General features: G+C 38.9%; 1 protein-coding gene across 1 annotated transcript in view; it reads right to left on the reverse strand.

The window, feature by feature from the left end:
• LOC127646767 (cadherin-22-like) overlaps positions 1-17,033 on the reverse strand; it is a 144,344-nt gene extending 127,311 nt beyond the window's left edge. The window contains exon 1 of the mRNA XM_052130634.1: positions 16,806-17,033. Coding sequence (XP_051986594.1) covers positions 16,806-17,033 — 228 coding nt within the window. The remainder of the gene's footprint in view (positions 1-16,805) is intronic.
• Positions 17,034-23,921: the final 6,888 nt, after the last annotated feature.

Genomic DNA, 23,921 nt, shown 5'->3' on the forward strand with positions numbered 1-23,921 from the left:
CCTTTTTACCGCGGCTTGGCATTGGTCATTTCCACATTGGGTCATGTTTCTAAACCCTGGCCTGAAAGTGTTGTCAGGAGTGTTTCATGGGGTCCACCAAAGAGGCATTTTTTTTAAATCTCTTTTTTTATTATTATTATTATTATTATTAAGAAAACTGTATATTTTTGATATTGCAACTAGTCATTATTTCTTTTTATTTTATTTAATTTTAACCACAGAAATTACAAACTATAGATTTAAGGAATAGAACAATATACACATTTTGTTTGAAATCGCAAATCAAATAAATATTTAATATATATAAAGAATCTAATAAACCTTTTTAAAATAATAATAATAATAATTATTATATTATATTACAGTATAAAATAATTCTATAACACAAAACAATAAAAAATTATATAACATTTAAAAAATAATATCGTATTTAAAAATATTTACATGTATTTTATATTTATAAAAAAACATTGAAAAAAATTGCCTTTTATTTTGAATAAATAAATACATATTTTTTGTAGGTATTTACTAATATATAATCATCATATTTATATAAATGTAAAAATAATTTATTATATTAAAATAATTAAATAAATTATTTTATATTTATTGATTAAATTTGTGTTGTTTTCTATTTAGCCAAATTATGAGAATATAAAGATAAAAAATTATACAGTGTCTCACATCAGCTAGCCTTCAAATTTTTATCATGAATTTTAAGCATAGCTGAAACTCTCACAAGAGCTTTAGAAATGCAGTGGTAGCTGCACTACTGCAGTGCTGTAATGCTTCATTAAGTGAATCGCTTTTGTTTGCCTTTGCTTCAGTCACTCTTTCTCTATTATAATGTCTCTGCAGCCTGGAAAAATCTTCTAAACAGCAGTGGACATCGAGTGAAATTACCCTCTCCATCATCACCGTATTAAATATTTTACAAACTCTTAATTAAATACACGTTTCTATCACCCCCATGGGGATTTTCATTAGGCACTTCTCGTAAAACATGGAATAACGCAAGCCGGCCTGCAATATTGCATTTTCCCTTGCTGTCTCTATATTTCGAATCCTCCCCCTGTCGAATAAAACATGCGCACAGAAAAGATCCTCCTTTTTGGCATATCAATATTTCAGAAGTAATAAAAAATACTCTGACAAAGACAGCTGTGCAATATCTCGAAAGATGAGGGATAAAAGTATTTCTATTTTTGATCAAAGGAAGCGAACAGAACACGTTTTGGGAGAATTGTGTGTGTATTAGTGCAGAATGAGAGTGTAAGATCAACGCCACATCTGTTCCCTCAAGAATTAACGAAAAAATAATGACCATTTTTGAAAGATTTGCTGACTCTCATCATCCTGTGCCACATATTTCCTCTGATGCTGCGGTTTTCCCTAATGAAACGAGAACGCAGAATAACAACAGCACAGCAAAAGGAGAGACACGCGCTAGCATCTTTTACCTGATGAACGACGTGATTGGTTGATGTGAGCAGTCGAGCGGTTCATAGCCTGCGCTCACACTGACTTTCTGCTTGCCTTGTGCAGCGATACTCACACCGTAAGTGGTGCGACTGAGGATTTGTCTAAGCATGAGGCTTGAAATCAAAGGTTACAAGGAGGTCTGATCCTCGTTAGCGGCTAACACCACAGTAGCTTGTTTGCTAACAGACTTTCTCCTTAAAACAATAAGAATTCTCATTTCATCTGTGGCTGTAAAGTAGCTGTGCGCAATATTCAATTGCTCTGGCTCATTATCCAGGGAACAATTCACTTTGCAGTCCGCTAGCCCATCTCAATTTAGTCCCCAGCATGCATCAGTAAACAGGCCTAAAATCAAGGCAGACAGCTTTTTCATGGGTTACCTAAGGCTGATGTCTTCAAGCTGTAGTGTGGACTGGGAAGACAGAGATATCTGAAAACGACGATCCTTTCAACCCAGAACAATCAAGATAGCGGGCCACATTGTAGCAGTGTTATTGTGCCTGTTATTCACTTTGAGAGCATTGTTAAAGATATGTTAAAGAATGTTACTTTGTGCAACCTTCACAATACATTCCGTTAAAGGCAATGCAAAGTTTACTCGGTTACTTTGGTGTCTGGTGACAAAACACAAGGACAATTGCGTTTCAGCCCATACATGGAACGGTGATTTTTTTGCATGTGCAGTGAGTGGATTTAAGCATTTTCATCCGTTTTAGGGTGGACGAGCAACTTTTGGAAAACCGCAGTGTGGACCGAGAGCGTTTCAAATACGAAAACACCGTTTTCAAATGTATCCAGATTAATGTGGACGTAGCCAAGTTAAATAGATTTTGATTTAATGTTTACGAATGTGTTAATTGGTACTTAATACATTTCAAATGAATGATTAGGTTTAGCAAAACATGCAACAAGTAATCCAAAATGAGTCCCAAATAAAAGATTGAAATTTCTGTCAGTAGTGGATTACATTTTGGACATAATCTACCCAACACTGTGTGCATGTTTAAGCTTTGTGGTCTTTTTCCTGAAATGTATCCAATATTTGTCACCCAAAAATGAAACTGTTAGCATTATTTACTCATCACCATGTATTTCCAAACCCAATGACTTTCCTCTGTTAAACACAAAATGAGATGGCAGGCAGAATGTTTGGCACTTACTGCCACACTTTTTTCCTTTAATTTTATTGTTTGTAAAAAAATGATGTTTTTAATGCATTTAAATGCACATCGGTGTTGAAGGTAGGATGAATTTACTGGCATAGTAGATCATTTAGAGGTGAGGCGGTGGTGACCTGCCACCTCTCGGGTCAGCACGCTAACAAAGCAAACCTGTTAGCTGCTAGTCACAGTGGAAGAGGCTAGCCAACACAAATATATCACCTCTGATGATCATTCAGAGGTGTGAAGAAATTAGATACACAGGGTCGGAAAGTCAAACAAGTAAAAGTATTTGGTAAAAACGTAAACATTAGCCAAACGTGTTGTACTTTAAAGCATGTGAGTTCTGAAATGGGTGCAAATATGAAATATGAAGAAAAAAAAAAAAATCACTAAAAATGTCATTTGTAAAGTCAGTTCACATGGTAGCCATCTTGCTAACGCCTCTGGAATTTCCGTTGGCTTTTCATAAAAGTAGTTTTTGAGTAAGAATTTGGAGTAAATGTTTTGAGTCTATAGATCACATTTCTTGAAGAGACTTTCACGTTTTGTTCTATAAATGTAAGCATGAGCGTAGTTCTAGCAGGGAGATATTAGGATTCATCTATCAGGCATCTCATCCAATCACAATACAGTCTCCGCTTTAAAAGCGGGGCAATGGTGGCTCAGTGGTTGAGGTCGGGGGTCGGGGGTTCAAGCCCCAGCACCACCAAGATGCCACTGTTGTGTCCTTGAGCAAGGCACTTAACTCCAGGTTGCTCCGGGGGGATTGTCCCTGTAATAAGTGCACTGTAAGTCGCTTTGGATAAAAGCATCTGCCAAATGCATAAATGTAAAAGCCGTCCAGCTGTCTCTCATTTTTCGCATACTTCGTGTTTTTGCTCTCGTGCATGCGAGTGAAACATTTCAGGCTACATGCCTCACTTCTCCAAGCAACAATCACGTCATGTCGGATTATTACTCACTTTGATATCATGCTCATCACCAGCCGGTCAACATCAGAAAATACTCTTGAGTCTATTGATCTTTTGGGGAACAATCGTCAATGCAAATAGCTGGTGGTAGATGGGGATCCAGGCCTTCTGCTCCACTTTTCTCAATTCGCTGTTCATCATAAGCCTAAATGCACAATACCGTTTCAGCGGGAATATTCATTTACTGGAGCATTCGGTCCTCACCGATCATGTTAGGTGATTGTGCGTCCCACTGCACTGTGGACGAGTCACTCACGCATCAGAGTACAGGTGCACATTTCTCAATTTTACCTCAGTGTTTGCATGCCTGAGCATCCTCCTACTGGGGAAGCCGGTTCCTATTTCATGCATGTCTTTACTCACAAGTACTCCAATGTATAGGGTCTGATTATATCTGTAATATGATGTTCCTGCATTGTGCACGTTTCCTTAAAAAGGAAGTATCACTGTTGCTGCGTGCCCTCTGACACCTAATGGCTGGCATTGCTCATTACATTTCTACATAAATTCCTAACTAAAGTTATGCTTCATGTTTTGTTCATCAGAAGTCATTCTGGCTCAACAGTGTAGAGATTTGCACTGCTAACCTTTAATTATTTTATCAGAGATAGGACCATGAAACTTTCTAATTAGGCCTTTTTAACATTTTAATTCCAGCTTCATTCTCAAGTTCCGCATACATACATTCATTAAATACATCTCTGTCTAAAGCTCCTCATTATGCTCTATTTTAGTTTAACAACAGTAAGTAGATTTTATTTTAAGTCATCAATTAAATTCTGTCATTTTGCTCCGTTTTCTGCATATGTGCTCATGGTCGGGGAAGTCATTTAAAGACATTTAGATGCAGGTAAGTAAGGCATTTGTATTACCTTTGGTTAAAATTGTGCTGGATTAACGCTTCTTTTAAGCAGATACCAAATATCAGTCGACTGAAGCTTCACACATCATGGATCATCCATACTCATTGTGGTTTAACACAGGCTTCAACAGAAGCTTCAGCATCAAACATCCCATCATTATTCATTAGTTCCATCTCCTAGGAGCATCCCACAATACACCAGTGTGGTTTATCCATTTATCCTTCAACCATTGTGTCATGAACGAGCAGCGAAGGCAGACGAGGAGATGCAGATCCAGTTGCAGTTCAACTTTATTTCATAAACAAAGGAAAACCCTCAATGGGGAAATAAACATAAAACTAAAACTCACGGGCAGGGAACACACACCAGGCTAACAACATTCAACGAACGACAAGGAGTGAACAAAAAGCAGGGCTTAAATACACAGGGAGTGATAATACAAATGAGACACAGGTGAAAACAATGAACAAAATGGCAGTGATGAGGGCAGGTGGATTGTGGGAAATGTAGTTCATAAACAATAGATTAGTGAGACACAGGGCAGACAACAGGGGAATGAAGAGAAAACTAAGGAAAGCAAAGGTGACAAAAAAGGCAAACAAGGGCAACAGTGAAACAAGACAAGGAATTCCTAACACATTGAAGTGTGTGTTTACAATTTTTGGTTATCCTCTGTATAATCAGGGAAGGTTAACAACAATTTAATTGTGTTAACAATTTTTGATTATCCTCTGTCTGATCAGTGAAGGTTAACACCAGTTATGGATGGTGTTAACAATTTAATATTCTTTCTCTTCATATTCATTGTAATGTTTTATTTTTATTGTATTACTTTTTCTTACTTCATGTTCTTAATTGTTTTTTATTTGTATCTACCTTGTATTTTCTTAAAAATGTATATGTAAATTACTTTGAATTGCCACTGTGGATGAAATGTGCTATATAAATAAACTTGCATTGCCTTGCCTTTATAATTAAGCAGTTCATTCCTTTCACATGGCAAAGCATGGTTACCTTTGCAGGGGCTTGGACAAACAAATTTTCAATTTCAAGCATGTCTATCATCCAGCAAGGATATTGTTACGATTCCTGGTTGTCTGCCACGTGTTTCTTGTGTCCGCTGTCACTAACTACAATTCCCATGATTCCCGGCCCTCATCACTGCCAGCACCGTGTTATTGTTCTCACCTGATTGTCATTTAGCCATTACTGTGTCTCTGTATTTAAACCCTGGTTGTTTTTTCAGTCTCTTTCGATCGTTGTTTGTAGATGTCTGGAAGTTGATGTTTTGCCCTGTTCACCCTGTTCGTGTTCCCTTGATGTTTTCATGTTTTGGTTTCATTTTCCCATCGTGGACGTTTCCTTTGTTCCTGTCTGATTTGTTTCCACTATTGTTCAATAAAACCCGCATTTAGATCACACTCCTCGCCTGCCTCCTCCTACTTACGTTACAGATATCAATACATGGGGCAGTGGTGGCTCAGTGGTTGAGGCTCAGGGTTACTGACCAGAAGGTTGGTGGTTCAAGCCCCAGCACCACCAAGATACCACTGTTGGGCCCTTCAGCAAGGCACTTAACTCCAGGTTACTCCGGAGGGATTGTCCCTGTAATAAGTGCACTGTAAGTCGCTTTGGATAAAAGCATCTGCTAAATGCATAAATGTAAATGTAAATATATCGTACAATTATATCCTCCTTCTAACCAGTGCCACTCACAGAAATAAATAAATAATTATAATTATTTGTGATAAATTTGGTTAAATTTCGTGGCTCCATGCATATATTGTAAATGTTATCAATTTTCATGGTCAAAACTAAATGTGGGTAACTCATTTTCTTGTCCAACAAAACAGGTCCGAAGTACTGTACAGTGAAGTACACTGTTATACAAACCCACGCACAAATAACATTCACCCTTGTTTATCGTTCAGCTAAGGGTTTTGCACACGATATCACCCTTATCATAGGGCCCTCACATTACATTGTTCATCCTTGGTCAGAGATATTGCACAAACAACAGCTGTCCTCATTGGAGGACTCATAATCAAATGTTATCTATCATTCGGAAAAGAGTATTTCACAACACGATTGCCCTTATCAAAGGGCCCTTACGTTATGTTCTTATCCTTTTTTCAGGGATCTTGCACAAACAACGGCCGTTCTTGTCAGAGAACTCATAATCAAACATTATCTATCTTTCGGCAAAGGGTATTGCACAACATCGTTGCCCTTATCGTAGGGCTCTCACATTACATTGTTATACTTTGGCTAGGATATTGACCTAATAACATTCACCCTTGATTATCTTCCGGCAAAGGGTATTGCACAGCAACATCACCCTTACCGTAGGGCCTTCACATTATATTGTTCATCCTTTGGAGGGCTCATATAAAATATTAATCATCTTCAGCAATGGATATTGTGCAACAATGTCGCCCTTATCATAGGGCTCAAATGCAACATTGTTCATCCTTCAGGCAAGCTTTTACATTAACTCTTTCCCCGCCAGCGTTAAAAAAAAAAAGTTGCCAGCCACCGCCAGGGTTTTTGACGATTTTCGCTAAATTTTAATGGCCCGCAGAATATTTTCTTCCATGAATATATGAAGATGCTATATATCACAATAAAGATCTGAGCCTCTGCTTTTAGGCAAAAAAAACGATTTTATTTTATCTTCATTTGTTCTTTTTTTATTGCGACTTGAACAGAGGTCGGTTTTGTCAAAAAACAACATTTCAGACAAAAAGCTGATAAAAAGGCATGTTTATGTCTGATATTTTGAGTTCTCAATACTCCATTTCTTCATGTTTGAGACGATCGAAGTCTGTTTCTTTGATCAAAGAGTTGCGTACTCTTTCAAAACATGCGGAGGGGTCTTCCTTACTGTATAACACCTAAAACACAAAAACCCGGAAAATTCCGTGTTTGGCGGGGAAGCGTTTTTTCATAAAACACGGAAAATTCCGTGTTTGGCGGGGAAAGAGTTAAAGTTTGCCCTTATTGAAGGGCTCAAACACAAACACAATATATCTTTCAGCAAAGGGAATTGCACAAACAACATTCACCCATATCAAAGGGCCAATCAGCATTGTCTACCCCCTGCAAAGATATGGCACAAATAAGGCTCACCCATTTGCAAGGGCTCAACAATTCTCATAAGCAGCCTACCCTCCAGCAGGGTATGGCAAAAGTAGTATGTCATACAGTTATTCACAGACCATGTTGCATCATTCATATTTAGGCTATATCTTCTTTCAGATTTGTCCTCACCTTCCTTTTTTCCCTTCCTTTTGGGGTAAGCTCCACTCCCCTGATGCCATCGCCTCTGGTAGGATTTAACGGTTCAAGCAGCATCTGAACACTGACCCGTAGGATGGGGCTTAAGCCAAATGATATAAGTATCTTTCATTCTTATTAATTCCAATAATATTGAGTCTTTCTGATAAAACATAAATTACACTGTCATACCTCATACATAAAATATTGAAGTGTTTTATTTCCTAATGGATGTTGCTAAAAAGTTGCTACATAAGGACTGCAACTACCACAAGGATGTAAGGTTACATGCTTGATGTAACGGCCAACCATTGTAGTCCTTATTTGCAACTTGTTTGCAACATGCATTAGAAAAAAAAGCCTTTTGGGTTGTGGAAAGAAATAAAAATGGATGGAAATTAAACTTTTCGATATAATGTCATGACTGAACAGCTCTATTGCTTTATGTGCCAATTATGTACTAAAAGAATGGTTAATAGAACTGTAAACGAATCAGAATTAGAAATTGGAAATCAAACCAGAATATTTACATTTCTTGTGATTCGCAGCCTTATAGTGAGGGCTGCAAATAAAGTTGAGTGGTGGTGGCGTAGTGGGCTAAAGCACTGAAATGGTAATCAGAAGGTCACTGGTTCGATCCCCACAACCACCACCATTGTGTCCTTGAGTAAGGCACTTAACTCCAGGTTGCTCCGGGGGGATTGTCCCTGTAATAAGTGCACTGTAAGTCGCTTTGGATAAAAGCCTCTGCCAAATGCAGAAATGTAAATATATAGTACATAGGAAACATTATTTGGTCCTGTATAACTTTAACTTCAAGCTCATACTGAAAAGTTTATCCCAAATAAATGTTCCAAAAAAAAAGAAACATCGTATTTTGAAATACAATTTGAGAAATGTTGCCGTGCCTCTGTAGAGACAAATAAAAAGGCATTGTATTTATATGTCATTAAGCATCATTGAGAGCTTCCAATGTGGCTTTTGAAGTCTGTAATATAAAATTTAGCAATTTTCCCTCTCCTATAGACATCCTCAATGAAGAATTCCACCCCAACATCTGCATACGGTATATTCAGAGCAAATCACATAAGGAATCACAAGCCCTGCTTTGTTTTGTAACACCTCTTTAGCATACGAAAGATCAAAACATTAATAATGAATTCATAAAGCTACGTCTCGCAATCAACTCACTTGCTCTGAGAGCACCCCTGACATTTAAACTATTAATTTTCACGGATAAAAAGATATTGCATGAATATTATGTTGCATTTTGAACCAAGGTGTTTTGGTCTGTCGGGCGGAGAGGCTCAATAATTGTTTATTAATTATTCTCCGACTGAAATGGAGACTAAGACAAAACAGTCGATGCAGGGCACAATGTCTATCTGTCATTCGGAATTTAATAAGCGCTGTATGAAAAAAGGGTTTTGGGCAAATAACCCAAGTAAATAACTTAAGAGAACAGATATGACTGTTCTCTTAAGAACTTATCTACATTTTCCAGTAGCGTGACCTGACCTGACATAATCACATAGAAATTCGACATAACTTATGAGAGTTCATTTACCCTGAAACTTGACTGTATAACATAATTTACAACAAAAAATACAATTCGCTTTTGGCGCCACTCTGTGGACATTTCACCCGGACACTGAAGCTTACTGAAGCTTCCAGGTTTGGCCACTGGGGGAGCAGTGATTCGAAATTCAGAAATTTGCATACATTCTAGAAAACTGGTTTGATCAGACGAACAGTTTTGTCCATTTTAACAAACTGATTACAATTCTTACATGCTCTCCTGAAAAAAACAACTAATCATATCTATGGACACCTTTAAAATCTTCAATGACTCCACATATGACTCATGTGATATATTTCACGTTTTCTAAATTCATATGAAAATGTGGTGTGGATAACAGACCTACAGACTGAAATTGCACATGTTGTCAGCCACTGAATATGTCTTGTGAGACACAAAGTTTTATTCCTACAGGGGGTGCTTGACCAAATCTTCCATGCATTCGCATTTAAACTTCAGAACGTTTTATTTTCTGTTGGTAATCAGAAGGTTGCTGGTTTGATCCCCACAGCCACCACCATTGTGTCCTTGAGGAAGGCACTTAACTCCAGGTTGCTCCGGGGGGATTGTCCCTGTAATAAGTGCACTGTAAGTTGCTTTGGATAAAAGTGTCTGCCAAATGCATAAATGTAAATGTAAATATCCCTTTGGAGACATTTTACACTAGATAGATATTTTGAATAAAAACTGCTAATTGCAAGGATTCATACCTCTGAATGGAAAACTGCTTTAGCATTATCTATAAAAAGCATATTTTTAAATCTTCATCCAGTAATAATAAAATGACTGTGATTGTCCTATCCTGGCAAACGCTGAGAAAAGTAACAGGTACCACGTGATACAACCGTCTACACTAGAGGTGAAATGCGCAACACTAGTTGGCCGATACCAATTTATACAATGGAGGGTGGACTAGTTTTTTGCTTGATTATGATAATCTCAAAGTCACACAATGGCAAGGTATCTCATACTAAATTATTTTCAGAATTGATAAAAAATATATATAAAAAAGGACAGATGCATGATTGGGGGGATCACAGGGGATCACCCCCTTCACAGCTTTAGGGGGGACGTGTCAAATTATACCCATTTACAAAGGAGGAAAAAAATGTAAATGCTTTTTTATTCTGAAGCTTTACCCCACGGCAATATTGTTAAATAAATAATTGTTGTTTTCAGCTTCCTCCATTTAAAACACAAAAGGCAAAATCTAATTCTGCATGAAAGTTTGAACGGTTCACTCAGGCCTGCAGGAAATAATTTGAACACACTCAGACATGCTTGGCATGGGCATTGTGAGCGCAGCCTTCTGTTCAAACTCTCGGCTGTACATGTTCAAATCCTATCAATCAGTGTTCACGCGCTTGTCTGAAGGAAGAGCCTGGCAGACTTTCAAAGCGCAGTGGAAATCTTTACACTTTGCTGAGCTGCCCATATGGTGAGATGTTCTTGTCTGTGTTCGGCATGTAAAAATGCTCTTCCACTGTTCATTTCTGCAGTTCTGCTGTATGTTTTTTCCCCCAAACTGAGAAACAAGCACTTCTAATATTTATCGACTTGAGTTAACATACGTCTGGACTTCAAAGTCTGGCATCGGGCATAAAAATGTTTTTTACTATATTGTAATACACACTATATAATCCGTACAAACTTTTAGACATTTTGGGTAGTATTAAACCCACAACATTGGTGTTCCTAGCATCATGCTTTACCAGTAGAGCTACAAGAAAATGGTCTGTTATTTGAGGGAGTGATGTGTTGAATCAGAATATCCGTGCTTCTTTGACTAGCTTTTTTAATGCAAATAGCATCAGGTCACCAGAGGCTTCTGAGTACAAGTGCAGTATTCTTGGAACACTTCATAAGATATTTCTGCAAAAACACAAGATAGCTGGAGTAGTGAAATGGCTGGTTTCGCAATAAAGCATTTTTGTTTTTTATAGACTTAAAGCTAATGGCCCTTAAATAAAGCTATTAAATTAAAAGAATGAACATGATACAAAATCCACTTTATCAGGGAATAAAAGTTTTGCAAATCATGCACAAGTGATAAAGAAATACAGGGGGGAAATGTTAATTGACAAAATGAGGTGAATCTTTGACAAAAAGATTCTCTATGTTTCTCCTCATAGAGTGTTAGATGGGGCTGGGGCTGGGGATGTTTAATGCTATAACACGCATCGGAGTAGGCGTTCTTTTCCAACTCCTATTCTTTCAGGGGGAAAAGACCCCGCAGAGACCACATCCTGCCCAGACTGGGGGGAGGTTAAATGGGGTGAATACATCACATGGGCTTTCAGGCCCCGTGTGGAAGAGGCGCAGTGGTAGATCCTACCTAGCGAGGGAGGAGTTGCTACAGACCCAGTGACCGGGGGCAGAGGGGGCTGCCGGAGGGAGACGAGGGTCCACTGGTAGGGGGACCGTACTGCAGAAAATACACACAGGGGGATTAATCTGTGATGGCCGAACCCTGTGAATTCGCGGGCCAGAGGGCTAAGGAGGAAAGACATCCAGGGAGCGTGAGATTAGTGGACTCACCTGTGAGAAAAAGTGTACATGTTCACCTCAGTGGAGGGGAAAGGCACTAGCAAGTGGTACACCCGGTCAGTCGTCCCGTGTTACTGAGTTCTACATGCTCGGGCCTGACAAAACACAGGACGAAACCGACTCAACCCGGAGAGTGCAGAATGGGTCTGATAGGCCAATGCGATGGTGTCGACTACCCAGCGGGCAAGCCTCTGTTTGGAGACAGCGTTCACTTTCCGCTGTCCACCAAAGCAAACAAAGAGCTGGTCAGAGAGTCTAAAGCTCGGTGTGTGTGGTCCAAATAGCACATACCGGACACAGCATGGATAAGGCTCGGTCTGCTGGGGAGGGGCGCTAAAGGAACAATCGTTTTTGACATACCTGGTGGGGCTTCGCTGTGGTAGGGAGCAGGTTGTGTTGTGTCGGGAGGCAAGGTTGCGATCTGAGGCATGTGTGCTGAGAAAGAACTCAAGGCACTTACCTTGCTCCATGTACCTGGTAGGGGCGGGTTAGGAGGAGGAGGTCCTAGTGAGGTGTCCTCTGGACTCGTCAGAACCGGCCAGCCGGGGTTGTGAATGCTGTACAGATGTGGACGGGGTGGTAAAGTTTCTACGTCCAGAGTACCACTTCGCCTGTAAGGTTCTGTAGCCGGGGTGCCGTGAGAACGCGTTAGCGGGCACCGGCTAGATGCCCCAGGGAATGAGGAAATCGCTCTTTTATTGACAAAGTGGGTATGGCAAATGAAAAAAATAGAAACCAATGATTTTCCTCCTGGCCATCCACCAGAGGAAGGAGTGGTCTGGCTACCAGCTCCTGAGCGAACATCTCGTCCCTTGGGTGGCCCATCTCAGGAACGCTTAAGAGACTTTTGGGTCCTGGAAGATGTTCGTGGGACGGGGGGGCGATGTCTTCAACGGTGTTGCCGAATAGGCTGAGCTGGGAGATGGGAGCGTTTAGAAAGCGGGCTTTGTCTGTTTCCCGCATCTTGACCAAGTTCAGCCACAGGTGACGCTCCTGGACCACAAGGGTGGCCATCGCCTGTCCGAGTGCCTGCGCCGTGACCTTCGTGGCCCGGAGGGCGAGGTCAGTAGCTGAGCGCAGTTCCTGCAGGACATCAGGCTCAGGACTACCCACGTGCAGAACTTTTAGTGCCTTAGCCTGGTGAACTTACAGGAGGGCCATGGCATGCAGGGCTGAGGCGGACTGTCCGGAGGCCCTGTAGGCTTTCGCTGTCAGCGACAACATCATCCTACAGGCCTTGGAGGGGAGTGCGGGATGATCCCGCCAACTGGTTGCGCTTAGCGGGCACAGGTACACCGCAACCGCTTTATCCACCTGGGGGATCGACGTATACTTGTGGACTGCCCTGCTGTTGAGGGTAGTGGGAGCGGACGAGTACGACATCGTTAGCTCGTCATGCACCAATTGTCTAGCCGTGAGGGTTTAGGGGAGAAAAAATTCTGTTTTCTTTTTCTTTTTTCGCCTCAAAACTGTTTACAAAAAGCAGAAAGTAAATGTTCAGTGGGTAATTTAATTCACTTCACTTTGAAAGAGAATTAATTTACATCAAACCCTTTTTGCTTTCCATATCACATTGCTTATTTTCTTGTATATTTGTAAAATTAATATACAAAAAAACCTGCGGGCTTAAGTTTTTTTTTGCAGTTGAAATCTGTTGTTAACCTCCCCTGATTAAACAGAGAATAACCAAAAATTGTAAACACACACATCAGCTTATTTAGTTTTATCTAAAGTGACTCATAGTGAAAATAACAAGACATTTGTCATACGAAAGTTAATTTATCTGACCAATAGAAAACGAGAGGAGTGTTTGGAAAACCTGTCTGAAAATAAAATCATTATATTTGCTGATGTCAGTGGCACAGAAATTAAACACTTCAGCTTTAAGTGAAATTAATTTACCAAATGTATTGAACGTAGTGTTTAGTGCAGGGGCCATACATTTATGAAATAAGATATTTCATTAGTAGATTAATAGCCAGGACAGAGTGAGCGCAAGGGAAGATATATAAAACAATTGTTTCAAATGACCGTTACTGTTAAAAGACACGCTGGTCATATTTAATTCTATATCACCGTAATTAAAGTATGTGATACTGTGAGCAATAGATGAGACAGACAACATCAGCATTAGCCCCTATTTATAGTCTTGGCTCATGCCTTGACTTCACAGGGAGCAGTAACTCTGGGTAATTGTATTAATAAAATCATCTCTCTGCAGAAAACCGCACTCCATTTTCTAGCCCATCCGTTAAGGCTTACCATTTAGACATCAACTCCTCACACACACACACACACACACACACACACACACTCACACACACACACACACACACACACACTTTATGAATTACATCAGAATCTACGAGTCGCCTGTATCTCTGAAAAATGCTACACCACACTAGGGCCATGCGATATAACTACAAATTATATCTCTAAATCTAGATCTGATATCTAGATATTTATGTATTTGCTCTAAAATGGCTTAATTGACTTAGGTCATAAACCATCTTTTTGTTCAAATAGCCATTTTGATTTAAAATGTTTAAAGCAAAGCTGAGTTTTAGAGTGATGATGCAAATTAAAGGTTAAATTGTTTATTTGAAAAATATATTTATTGTAAGATATGGGTTAGGCCTGTATCAGTTGCTGTTTTTGTTTCCTTAATTTTCTATCGCAACCTGCAAGGCAATTACATTTCACTAATATTTATTGGCAGATGCTTTTATCCAAAGAGACTTACAGTGCACTTATTACAGGGACAATCCCCCCGGAGCAACCTGGAGTTAAGTGCCTTGCTCAAGGACACAATGGTGGTGGCTGTGGGGATCGAACCAGCAACCTTCTGATTACCAGTTATGTGCTTTAGACCACTACCCCACCACCAGTAAACCCATTTATACACACCAATGTAAAATCTCCCGGAGATTTATGTAAAAGGGAAAACTTTATAGTGTATGTGCTTTTCCCACTATTCTCCCAAAAATGATGAATTGTTTCCGCTGTGTTGACTTTTTGTTGGGCTCTATCCTATTACATTTGCTATTTGGTCTGTTCATGCACATCTGCACTCCTCAAAAACCTGTACAAACCTCGCTCATGTTTTTACATGGCCACATTACGCTGCGTTCTTGAGGAGAAACCTAGATGTGTTAAACTGCTTTTTTAGGAAATCGGTGTTCTTGTTCACATGATGTTTTAGAATGCCACTTTCTGCAAAAACCCTGGAATAAACCGTTTTCTTAAGTGCATGTAAACGTGGTCATTGTGATATTCATGATGTTCCACAAAAGAAACTATTCACAGTGAACAATCCTTTTAATGCTCAGATACTAGTCCTGATCTCATGAAAATTACGTGACTTTGGCTACATTTTCTCAAAATGAAATTACTGTCAGTCATTACAGGTATAGCGGCAGTTCCGAGGTGAAATGTCCAACATATGCTGAAAAAACAAGTTAAATGTACTCTCAAACAGACAGTGGCAGATTTAGGCATGGGCGACTTGGACAGCCGTGAGGAGGGGGTTGCTGAACTGGGGCTTCGCCCAGGATGCCATACAAGCTAGATCTGCCACTGCAAACAGATGAGGTTAAAGGTTAATGCTCTATCGAGTTTTAAATGAACAAAATTGACCTATCTAACCTAAACCTTAAACCTACTGATATTGTCAGAAAAAACATATGTGAGATGAAAAATGTTGTGGTGCTTCTATGACACTTTCGTGACATTTGATAGCAGTTTGTGTGCTAGTGATTATACGTTTTTGTTGTTGTAGTGCCTCTAGTGTTCATTTCAGCAGGAAACTGCTGGGCAATTCCAACATTATGGATGTGACATTTGCACTCATGCAGAGTCCAGACCTCAGAAAAGTTTCAATCTAGAAAGATTTCTTTTTGGGGGGGACGTGAATTGAAATGCACCAAATGTAAGGGAAAACCATACAAAACGTTTTAAAATCTGCAGAATTCGACCTCTGAGACACATGATATTAAATTATAATACCATCAAGGTTGAAATCGCCATTTTTCCATGGTATATTTGACATTTTTGAGGAATTGCCCTGCAGAAATACGTACAACGAGGCACGTAAAAATTATTTAGCAAAAATGTCGTTTCTAAGAGATGCGACAGCTCATATTTGCGACTCGCTAGACAAGGAATGATCCTGACACTAGTCTAATGACTGAATAAAAGTGCTTTCATATCATGAATGGTAAATGGTCTGCACTTTTATAGCGCCTTTTTAAGCCTTAACGGTATTCAAAGTGCTTTACACTGCGTCTCATTCACCCATTCATACACACATTCATACACCAATGATGGCAGAGCTGCTATGTAAGGTGCTAGCCTGCCATTGGGAGCAACTTGGGGTTCAGTGTCTTGCCCAAGGACACTTCGGCACGTGGAGTCATGTGGGCCGGGATTGGAACCACCAACCCTGCGATTAGTGGCCGACCCGCTCTACCAACTGAGCCACAGCCACCTTCAATATATGAACATTATACCTGAGCACAGACTCACATGCAAGCACTATCATACATACATATACACACACACACACACACACACACACACACACACACACACACACACACAGGTCCCTGATAAGCATTGCTAATGTTGCCTAATGCAAGAGTAACCGCTTATAAGGCGATAGCAAGATCTAAGACAGCGCTTTAAAAGAAATGATTTTAGTTTGGCCACATACTGTAGATAAAATTTTAGATTTGTGGCCAAACGTGTTCATTATCTGTCTTTTTGCAATTGTATTTGAGAATTCCATCATTTAGATGCATGCCACATCTACCTTTCTTGGCTTATGTTGTGCTGCTATGGATTTCCCCCTTGCATCCTCAAGGAAAAACAAACTGTTTTAAGAGTGCAACCAAAAGAGATTTTAGTACAAGAGGAGGAAACATACCTTTCCGACATACAGCGGTTCTGTGCCGGTGTATTCCTCCACAACAAAGAACTGATTCCACACCCAGCCTCTCTTTACTCTTTCGTGGAACATTGGCGATTGATCGGGATTTCTCCCAGATATTCCAACACTAGTCCTTACGGTTTGAGCAGATAGCCATCCAAAGCACTGCAGAATCCCCACAGATATTGCCAAAGCCTGGGCTCCTGCTCTCCAATGGGGAGCCATCTTTAAAAACACTCTCTCACTCTACATGGGGCAGAAGTTACAAACTCGTTCAGTATGAAGTTTCCTTCAAAGAATTTATAAATCCAATGGGATGTTTGTCATTTTGTTCAAATCGAAGATGCCATTGATTTCTCAAAAGTCAAGATGACTTTGAGACGGGTCCTTCTTGTTTGTTAGAACTTCCTTTGTTGGGTTTTTCCAACTGTAGCAATTACCACTGAAGGTCATTAAAGAACTGTCTCTGCTTGTTTTGAGTTTTACTATTGCTATATACAGCTATTGGAGACAACCACTAAAATCAAGACAGACATGTCAATAAAAGTTGTTCTCTGGTTCTCTGGTCTCAACAATCCCATTGCGATTATTCCGTAAGTGATGTATGGAGTCTTCAAAGCTTTAAATCAATGGCCAACACTTCCAGAGCCATATTTGTTTTTAGGACAGGACATAATCCATAATTTTCTCTTTGCCATTTCAGCATGGCCCTTATTTCCAACTTGGTATACTTTACATCAAAAAGAAGAAAAAATCCTTAAATGCAATGGATCCAAAAGTGGAATGAAAGTAACTTTGGAGGCCACTCTATCCTAAATTAGAGTGTTCAATGTGAGATCCACGGGTCGGAGGATTTAATGAATTAATGTTGTAGCTTCCTCGAGACGGTCTCTTCTATTCATCCTGCAATTATTTGCTTTCAAAAAGTGACGGGGAGTTCATGCTGACCCAGGCCAATAGAGACCTGAAATAGAGCAAAAATAATTGGTTAGAAATTAGAGATATTTTGCCTGTAAATTCAAAGATAAAACTGCTATAAGCAATGCTAGCCAAAGGTTTTACCAGTCTTATGTTGCCGTCAAGTCCTTGTGAATTTCTTTACCAGCTCACAAATCATTATAGAGGGCAACTTCTTCTACACTTCTCTTAACTTTGTCCTTTTGTCTGATTTTCACATAACCTTCCCTTTAAATCAAAGTTTGTAATGTTGTGATTCGCTTTGGTGCTGGTTGGTTTGGTTCATGGCTTACAACTCTATATATAAATAATTTCCATGTTCAAAATGCATAGGAAAAATACTTCTAAAACCAAGATGGCTGAAAAAGTGGGTGAGCACTGTAGTGCTCTATTATGATGTAATGTGCATTAAAATAATTTTGGTTGAAAGGTGGCCAATTATATATTTATTTTTAACTTACTGACAAATAAAGGAAGCTTTTTAGAACTAATGCCATGAAATGAGATAAATAGTGGGGCATGTCGTCACATTATATGGGGTAAGTTGTCACAATGGAAATGTAAGCGCAGCGTAGTTCTAACGGGAAGACTAGCAGCTGTACATCATCACATCATTAGCTGGGTAACTCCTAGCCAATCGCATGTAAGTCATTGCTTTATAAGTCTGCTCACAATCTATCACATTGCGTTTCAGTGTGCTAACACAGCACCCTCCTCCACCCCACCACCATCTGTTGAGCCCCGTCCCGCCTGGGGGTAGGCTCCTCGCCCCTGCCTCCTATCTCCGGCAGGATATGACGGTTCCGAGTACAACTCCCTCGGACCGCCAGACGGGGCCTACGCCAAAGAGAGTGACATTACTTTTCTGTTTTACATTTATCAAATAAATGTCATCTTAAACCTCACTCAAGCCTGCGTGTCTTCCCGATAGAACTGGCCATTACACCATTGGCGTAGGTTTCATCAGATCAGATCATTGGTGGGGACACCCCCCATCAACCCACTACATATATATAGTAAATCATGAAAAGTACAGAAATTATAAAGCACAAAATGTTCATTAAACAACAACAAGAGAAAAGGTCATCTAAAAAAAATAAAAATATATATATATATATATATATATATATATATATATATATATATATATATATATCCAAACATAGTTTTGTGACAAGATGATCCAACTTCACTTTCATTAAAAATACCTTTGTTCTCAGCACACGATTAAAACATTTGTGAAAAAAATCTGCATTCATAATGTAGCTGATTCTTGCCTTAATGTATCAATTAAGCTTGCCTGTTTTATCCAAGAACTATAACAAGAATATAACAATAACTTTGCAATAACAATAACATTCACAACCGCATCTAGAGAAAACACACATTTGCACAATTTGACTTCTGACTGTAAATCTTATCATTAATGTGATATACAGTAGCCCTAGTGACAACTCTGTGCACACTTTCTACCCTTCTCACGAACACAGTATTTTTACTGGAATGACGCACAATGGCAAATGTTGAGGAGAGAGAATGAGCGAATGAGTGAGGGGCATCTCTTTCGTGTGCTCTGGCCTGAAGCCTGTCGTTCGGTGGTGATCCGTCTCTGGCTCTGGTTTCGGACTGTCACGGCCTCTGCTCTCCATCTGGCGCCTGACCAGAAGTAGCAGCCATGTTTTATAATCAATCCACGACCTAATAGGTCACGAATGAGTGCGTCCGGCTTGCCAATAGTGTTTTTGGTGGTAGCAGAGGCATTACGAATGTATCAGAGCACCCTGTGTCACTCAGCGTCAAACAACACCGGCCTAGTGTTTCAGACTAGTACTGAAACATGCTAATTGACACTGTTCTAGAAAGTCTCACGTAAAAAAAAAACTTTAGTCCAAATGACATAAGGCCTGGTTCACAATGCAGCTTATTCTGCCCAAGAACTGCCAATTCAGACAGGTTATTCCATGTCAAAATCAACCAAATTTCAGAGACTTATTTATTTGCATATTTATTTGTAAGGCCCTATATAATTAAATCCATAGATATGGGGGTCTCAGTGTGGGTCCATGTGTAAATTGTTAAATGTTACCCATTTTCAATGGCCGAAAACCAAATGTGGCTCATGAATAAAGGTCTGGTCCACATTGTAGTTTATTCTGCCCAAAAATTGGGTGGCCATTTAGGCAGGAAGTATGTAGGGTTATTCCATGTCAAATCAATAACATTTTTGACATTCCCCAGATAAAATGACGATGATTACATATGTTTATCTTTCTTAAAAAAGGACTAACAAAATCTGTGATGATTACAAAAAGAATGTGTTTACTTATGATTTGGAGCAAAACATCAGGTCACTTTAAAAATGAGGTGCATCATTATTTTATTTGTACACAAAGATATAAAGGTCTATTACTAAAATCAGTTGAGTTCAGCACCCCTTGTTGCATTATATGCCAATAGTGAAGAGTCCAACAGTGGAAGAAAACAAACATTGTTTTTCCAATGTTAGAGTGTCTATTACTCAAGAAGTATTAAACATATCTTAATATCCTTTTAGATTATGATTGAGAACCAACTTTACTTTTTGTATCTTAATTTTTAAGGCTCTATAAAGTTAACAGCTAGAGTTATAGGGCTCTCAATGTGGCTCCATCCATAATTTGTTAATTTTGAGTCATTTTCACAATTGAAAACCAAATGTGGGCCACATGGTATAAAGCCGTTTTTTATTGTCCAACAAAACAATGGTTCTTAAGAATAAATAATGTTGAAACTAGAAATGTAACTTTATTTATTAACATAAAAACAATAGTACAAATTTGGATTTCAGAAATGTGCATCTCCAAATCTCTGGAATATATCATCAGTGCTTTAATGATACTCTGAAACTCTTCTGTAGTTGTACTGATTTTCTGTAAATTGTAGAGATTGCAAACTTGGTGGGAAAGTGGGAATAGAGTTGGTCAGATTGAGAAAGTTCTCTCCAGTTTTTGTTTACTATGCATCAGATATCTCCAAGAGAGCCAGACCCTTTTAGTTAATTTATTCCTGCAATATACCCCATCATAATAAGAGGAAAACTCTCTATACTCTGAAATGTTCAAGAGAACAGAATGAGGGCGATTTGAGGGACAATTTCACACAGCTTTTGCCTTTTCTGTTAACTGCCAAAGGCTTTAGAGTTATGAGCAAACAGCCGAGTTTGGAGAACTACTTCAATAGAGAGCATTCACCCCCAAAAATATATTTGATACAAATGGTTTATAATTAATCATACAAACTTGGTCAAGCCTAGTATAAGAGAATCCGTTAGCAAAAGGGGCAGGAAAACTCTAGATAGTCTAAAACAAATTAATCTCCACTCGCCCTAAACCATTTTTCTTTGAGGAAAATAGGGAATAAACAACATTACTTTGAAGTCAGCTCACTAGAAAAAAATATTGCACACTAATAGCAAACATGAAAAATATTATGTTTGATTAATCTAATGTAAGCATTAACTCTTGATGCATTTGACTGATAATTGTGATTGAGATATTAGCACAAGTACCATCCATTTAAAGTTGTAACACAAAATTGTATAAGTGTTGTCTAATGTTATTCTTTGTAGACAACTCTATAAAAACAGTTTACACATTTTAAGGATGATGTTTTATTACCCATCTTATTTTAGATGAAAATTGTGAGCCAAGTCAACGCTCGACCTGAGATGCTAGTTGAAGCAAAGCTAAATGCCAGACATGTCAAAGCCCCTTAACATCAATACCAGTGAACAGTTAGTGCAGAAAACGTTTGTCAATAGTAACGTCAGTCAAAGAGGAATATTTGAAGTAAAATAACTAGTTTGCACAAGCTTCAAATATATAAAACTTTAAGCTACTGCAGGTGGCTAATAAGCTAAACATGCTACCCTGGTCCAAACTGTGAGTTTTTATCTTTTAAAACTCTGGCAGATATGATCAAAAGGACTTTGGGGTTTTACTCTTTACCACCTGCTAAGAAGCTTGTAAGGGTACTGTGTAGTCAGCTTCCAAAAGGTTTGATCCTACTTGCACATAGCCCACTGCTATTTTAGCGATAACTGCGGCCCAAATGCCTTTATAACCCATACGGAATGTGTTAGGACCATATGTATTTTATCAAATAAAGCGATGTACATATACATACATGTATGTTTCATATATTTTAGTTTTACACATTGCTTTGACACATTACATGTGGTGAACTGTAGTCTACAAAGTATTTTCCATACATTGCATCACCTTATCTGTTCCCTGGAAATTGAACCCATGGCATTTGTGCTGTTACCACCAGTAGCTATTACATACATATTATATTATAATATAACTATTTAAGCCTTTAAGCTCGGATTGGCCCACCAAGAAAAAAAATAATTATCAAAATATGAATAACTACAGTCTTGACCAACACAAAATAAGCAAAATAAATGGATTGTAAAGAAGCCATACTTTACAATCCATATAAGCATTACGAACAAAACTGAACCAGTACATTGAAATTTGCAGACAATACAGAAGTATTTTGTTTTAGTAATTTATTTAAAAAGTGCACTTAACGTATTATTGTAATTGGTAAATTGATCAAATAGCAATGTGTCAAATGTCATTGGAAAACTCACAAAAAGTAGAATACAACCAGCCTATTTGTTTTACTCACAGACAAAAAATAATAGCAAGTACTAGCAAAATAAATGCCTTTAACATCCATGTTAAATGTAAACAGTGTTGCGTATAAGCCGTGTTTTCGCTTATAACTTTACGAAAAATAAACATAACATAAAATATTAGAGGAGGCAGTTGTCTTTAAAACTAGCCCACACACAGCATAATCACATGCATAGATCATTAGATAATCAACACGAAGCACAATGTGCATGAAACACATTCGCTTTCCTGGATCAGATGACTTCATCTGAAATTATACAATACTTTGTCCAGTGACATGCTTAACCAATCGTATTAGAATTCAGATCACTGCAACCAGAGGTGGAAGTCATCCAAATACGGGCAGAGAGGATCGTTCGTTGTAATTACATATGGCCAGTAGGGGATGATGCCAAGTACATGACACAGCCTCAATGATGACTCAAATGACACAGAATGGAACTGAATGAGATCTTGTTTCTCATGCCTGCATGCCTTGGAGAGAGAGAGAGAGCATACCTTTAGCCATTGTTGTATTTGCATGTGTAATAATGTTTTATTTGTTTGGAGAGGACGTTTTTGGACATGAGGATAAATTATTTTTGTAATACAATAACTTTTGTTTGCTTTGTGGTATTAACACACAATCAACAACAATTTACCCTCTTTGTTTGTTTTTTGTAGCATTGTAAGCATTTAATTTTGGGCAAGCCTCTGTAACACTGTTACTGTATCTAACCAACTGAAACTATTAAACATGTCAAACTATCCAAACTGAACCTCATGTAGTTAACTACTTGCTAGCAATGGCACATGCAAACTGCTTGTTACTTCAGAATGTGACCCCTGCACCATTTCCTATCATAGGATACCCATATCCTGAAGAACAATTCCCTGGCCTCATCTGCAGGCGCTGTAATCTTTTAGCCTTACGGTTGTGACATTTCGACCATGCTAAATGTTGTTGTTTTTCTCTCATTCCGAAACCCTCAAAAATACCATTAATCACGTTCTCAGCCCAATGGCACTTCGGCTGCTGCAGTGCAATTGGGCCATTGCTTATCTTCACCTCCCTGACCACTGTTTGTTTTAAGCATTAGGGTTGCCGCTCTGATACATTGAATTAATTTATTAATACTTTTATCCAATTAGTGCTCCCTCATGCAATTAATCAGATAGCCCCCTGTGTAAGTCTCCCGCAGTGGGCTGCAGTGATGCAGACAGATGCTGTGAGCTCAAGTTCATGATATATGAACCCCCTCTTCACTCACCAAACGCACCTGGCTGCCTTTCACCGAAGACATTGCTCTTGGGCTTAACACATTTTACCGGATTCTTGCTGACTACAAAGTTTCCGCTGTGAGAAATGCTTCTCAGGTAGATCACCTACATGGAAGAGTATTTCCATGCAGTCTTTTAAAATACAAGAGAAAATCAAAGAATCTGCTATGACTTAAAAAAAAAATTTGGAGTGTCATGGAGGACAACAAATTTA

This window comes from Xyrauchen texanus, chromosome 7, assembly GCF_025860055.1.
Source record: "Xyrauchen texanus isolate HMW12.3.18 chromosome 7, RBS_HiC_50CHRs, whole genome shotgun sequence".
Taxonomy (NCBI): domain Eukaryota; kingdom Metazoa; phylum Chordata; class Actinopteri; order Cypriniformes; family Catostomidae; genus Xyrauchen; species Xyrauchen texanus.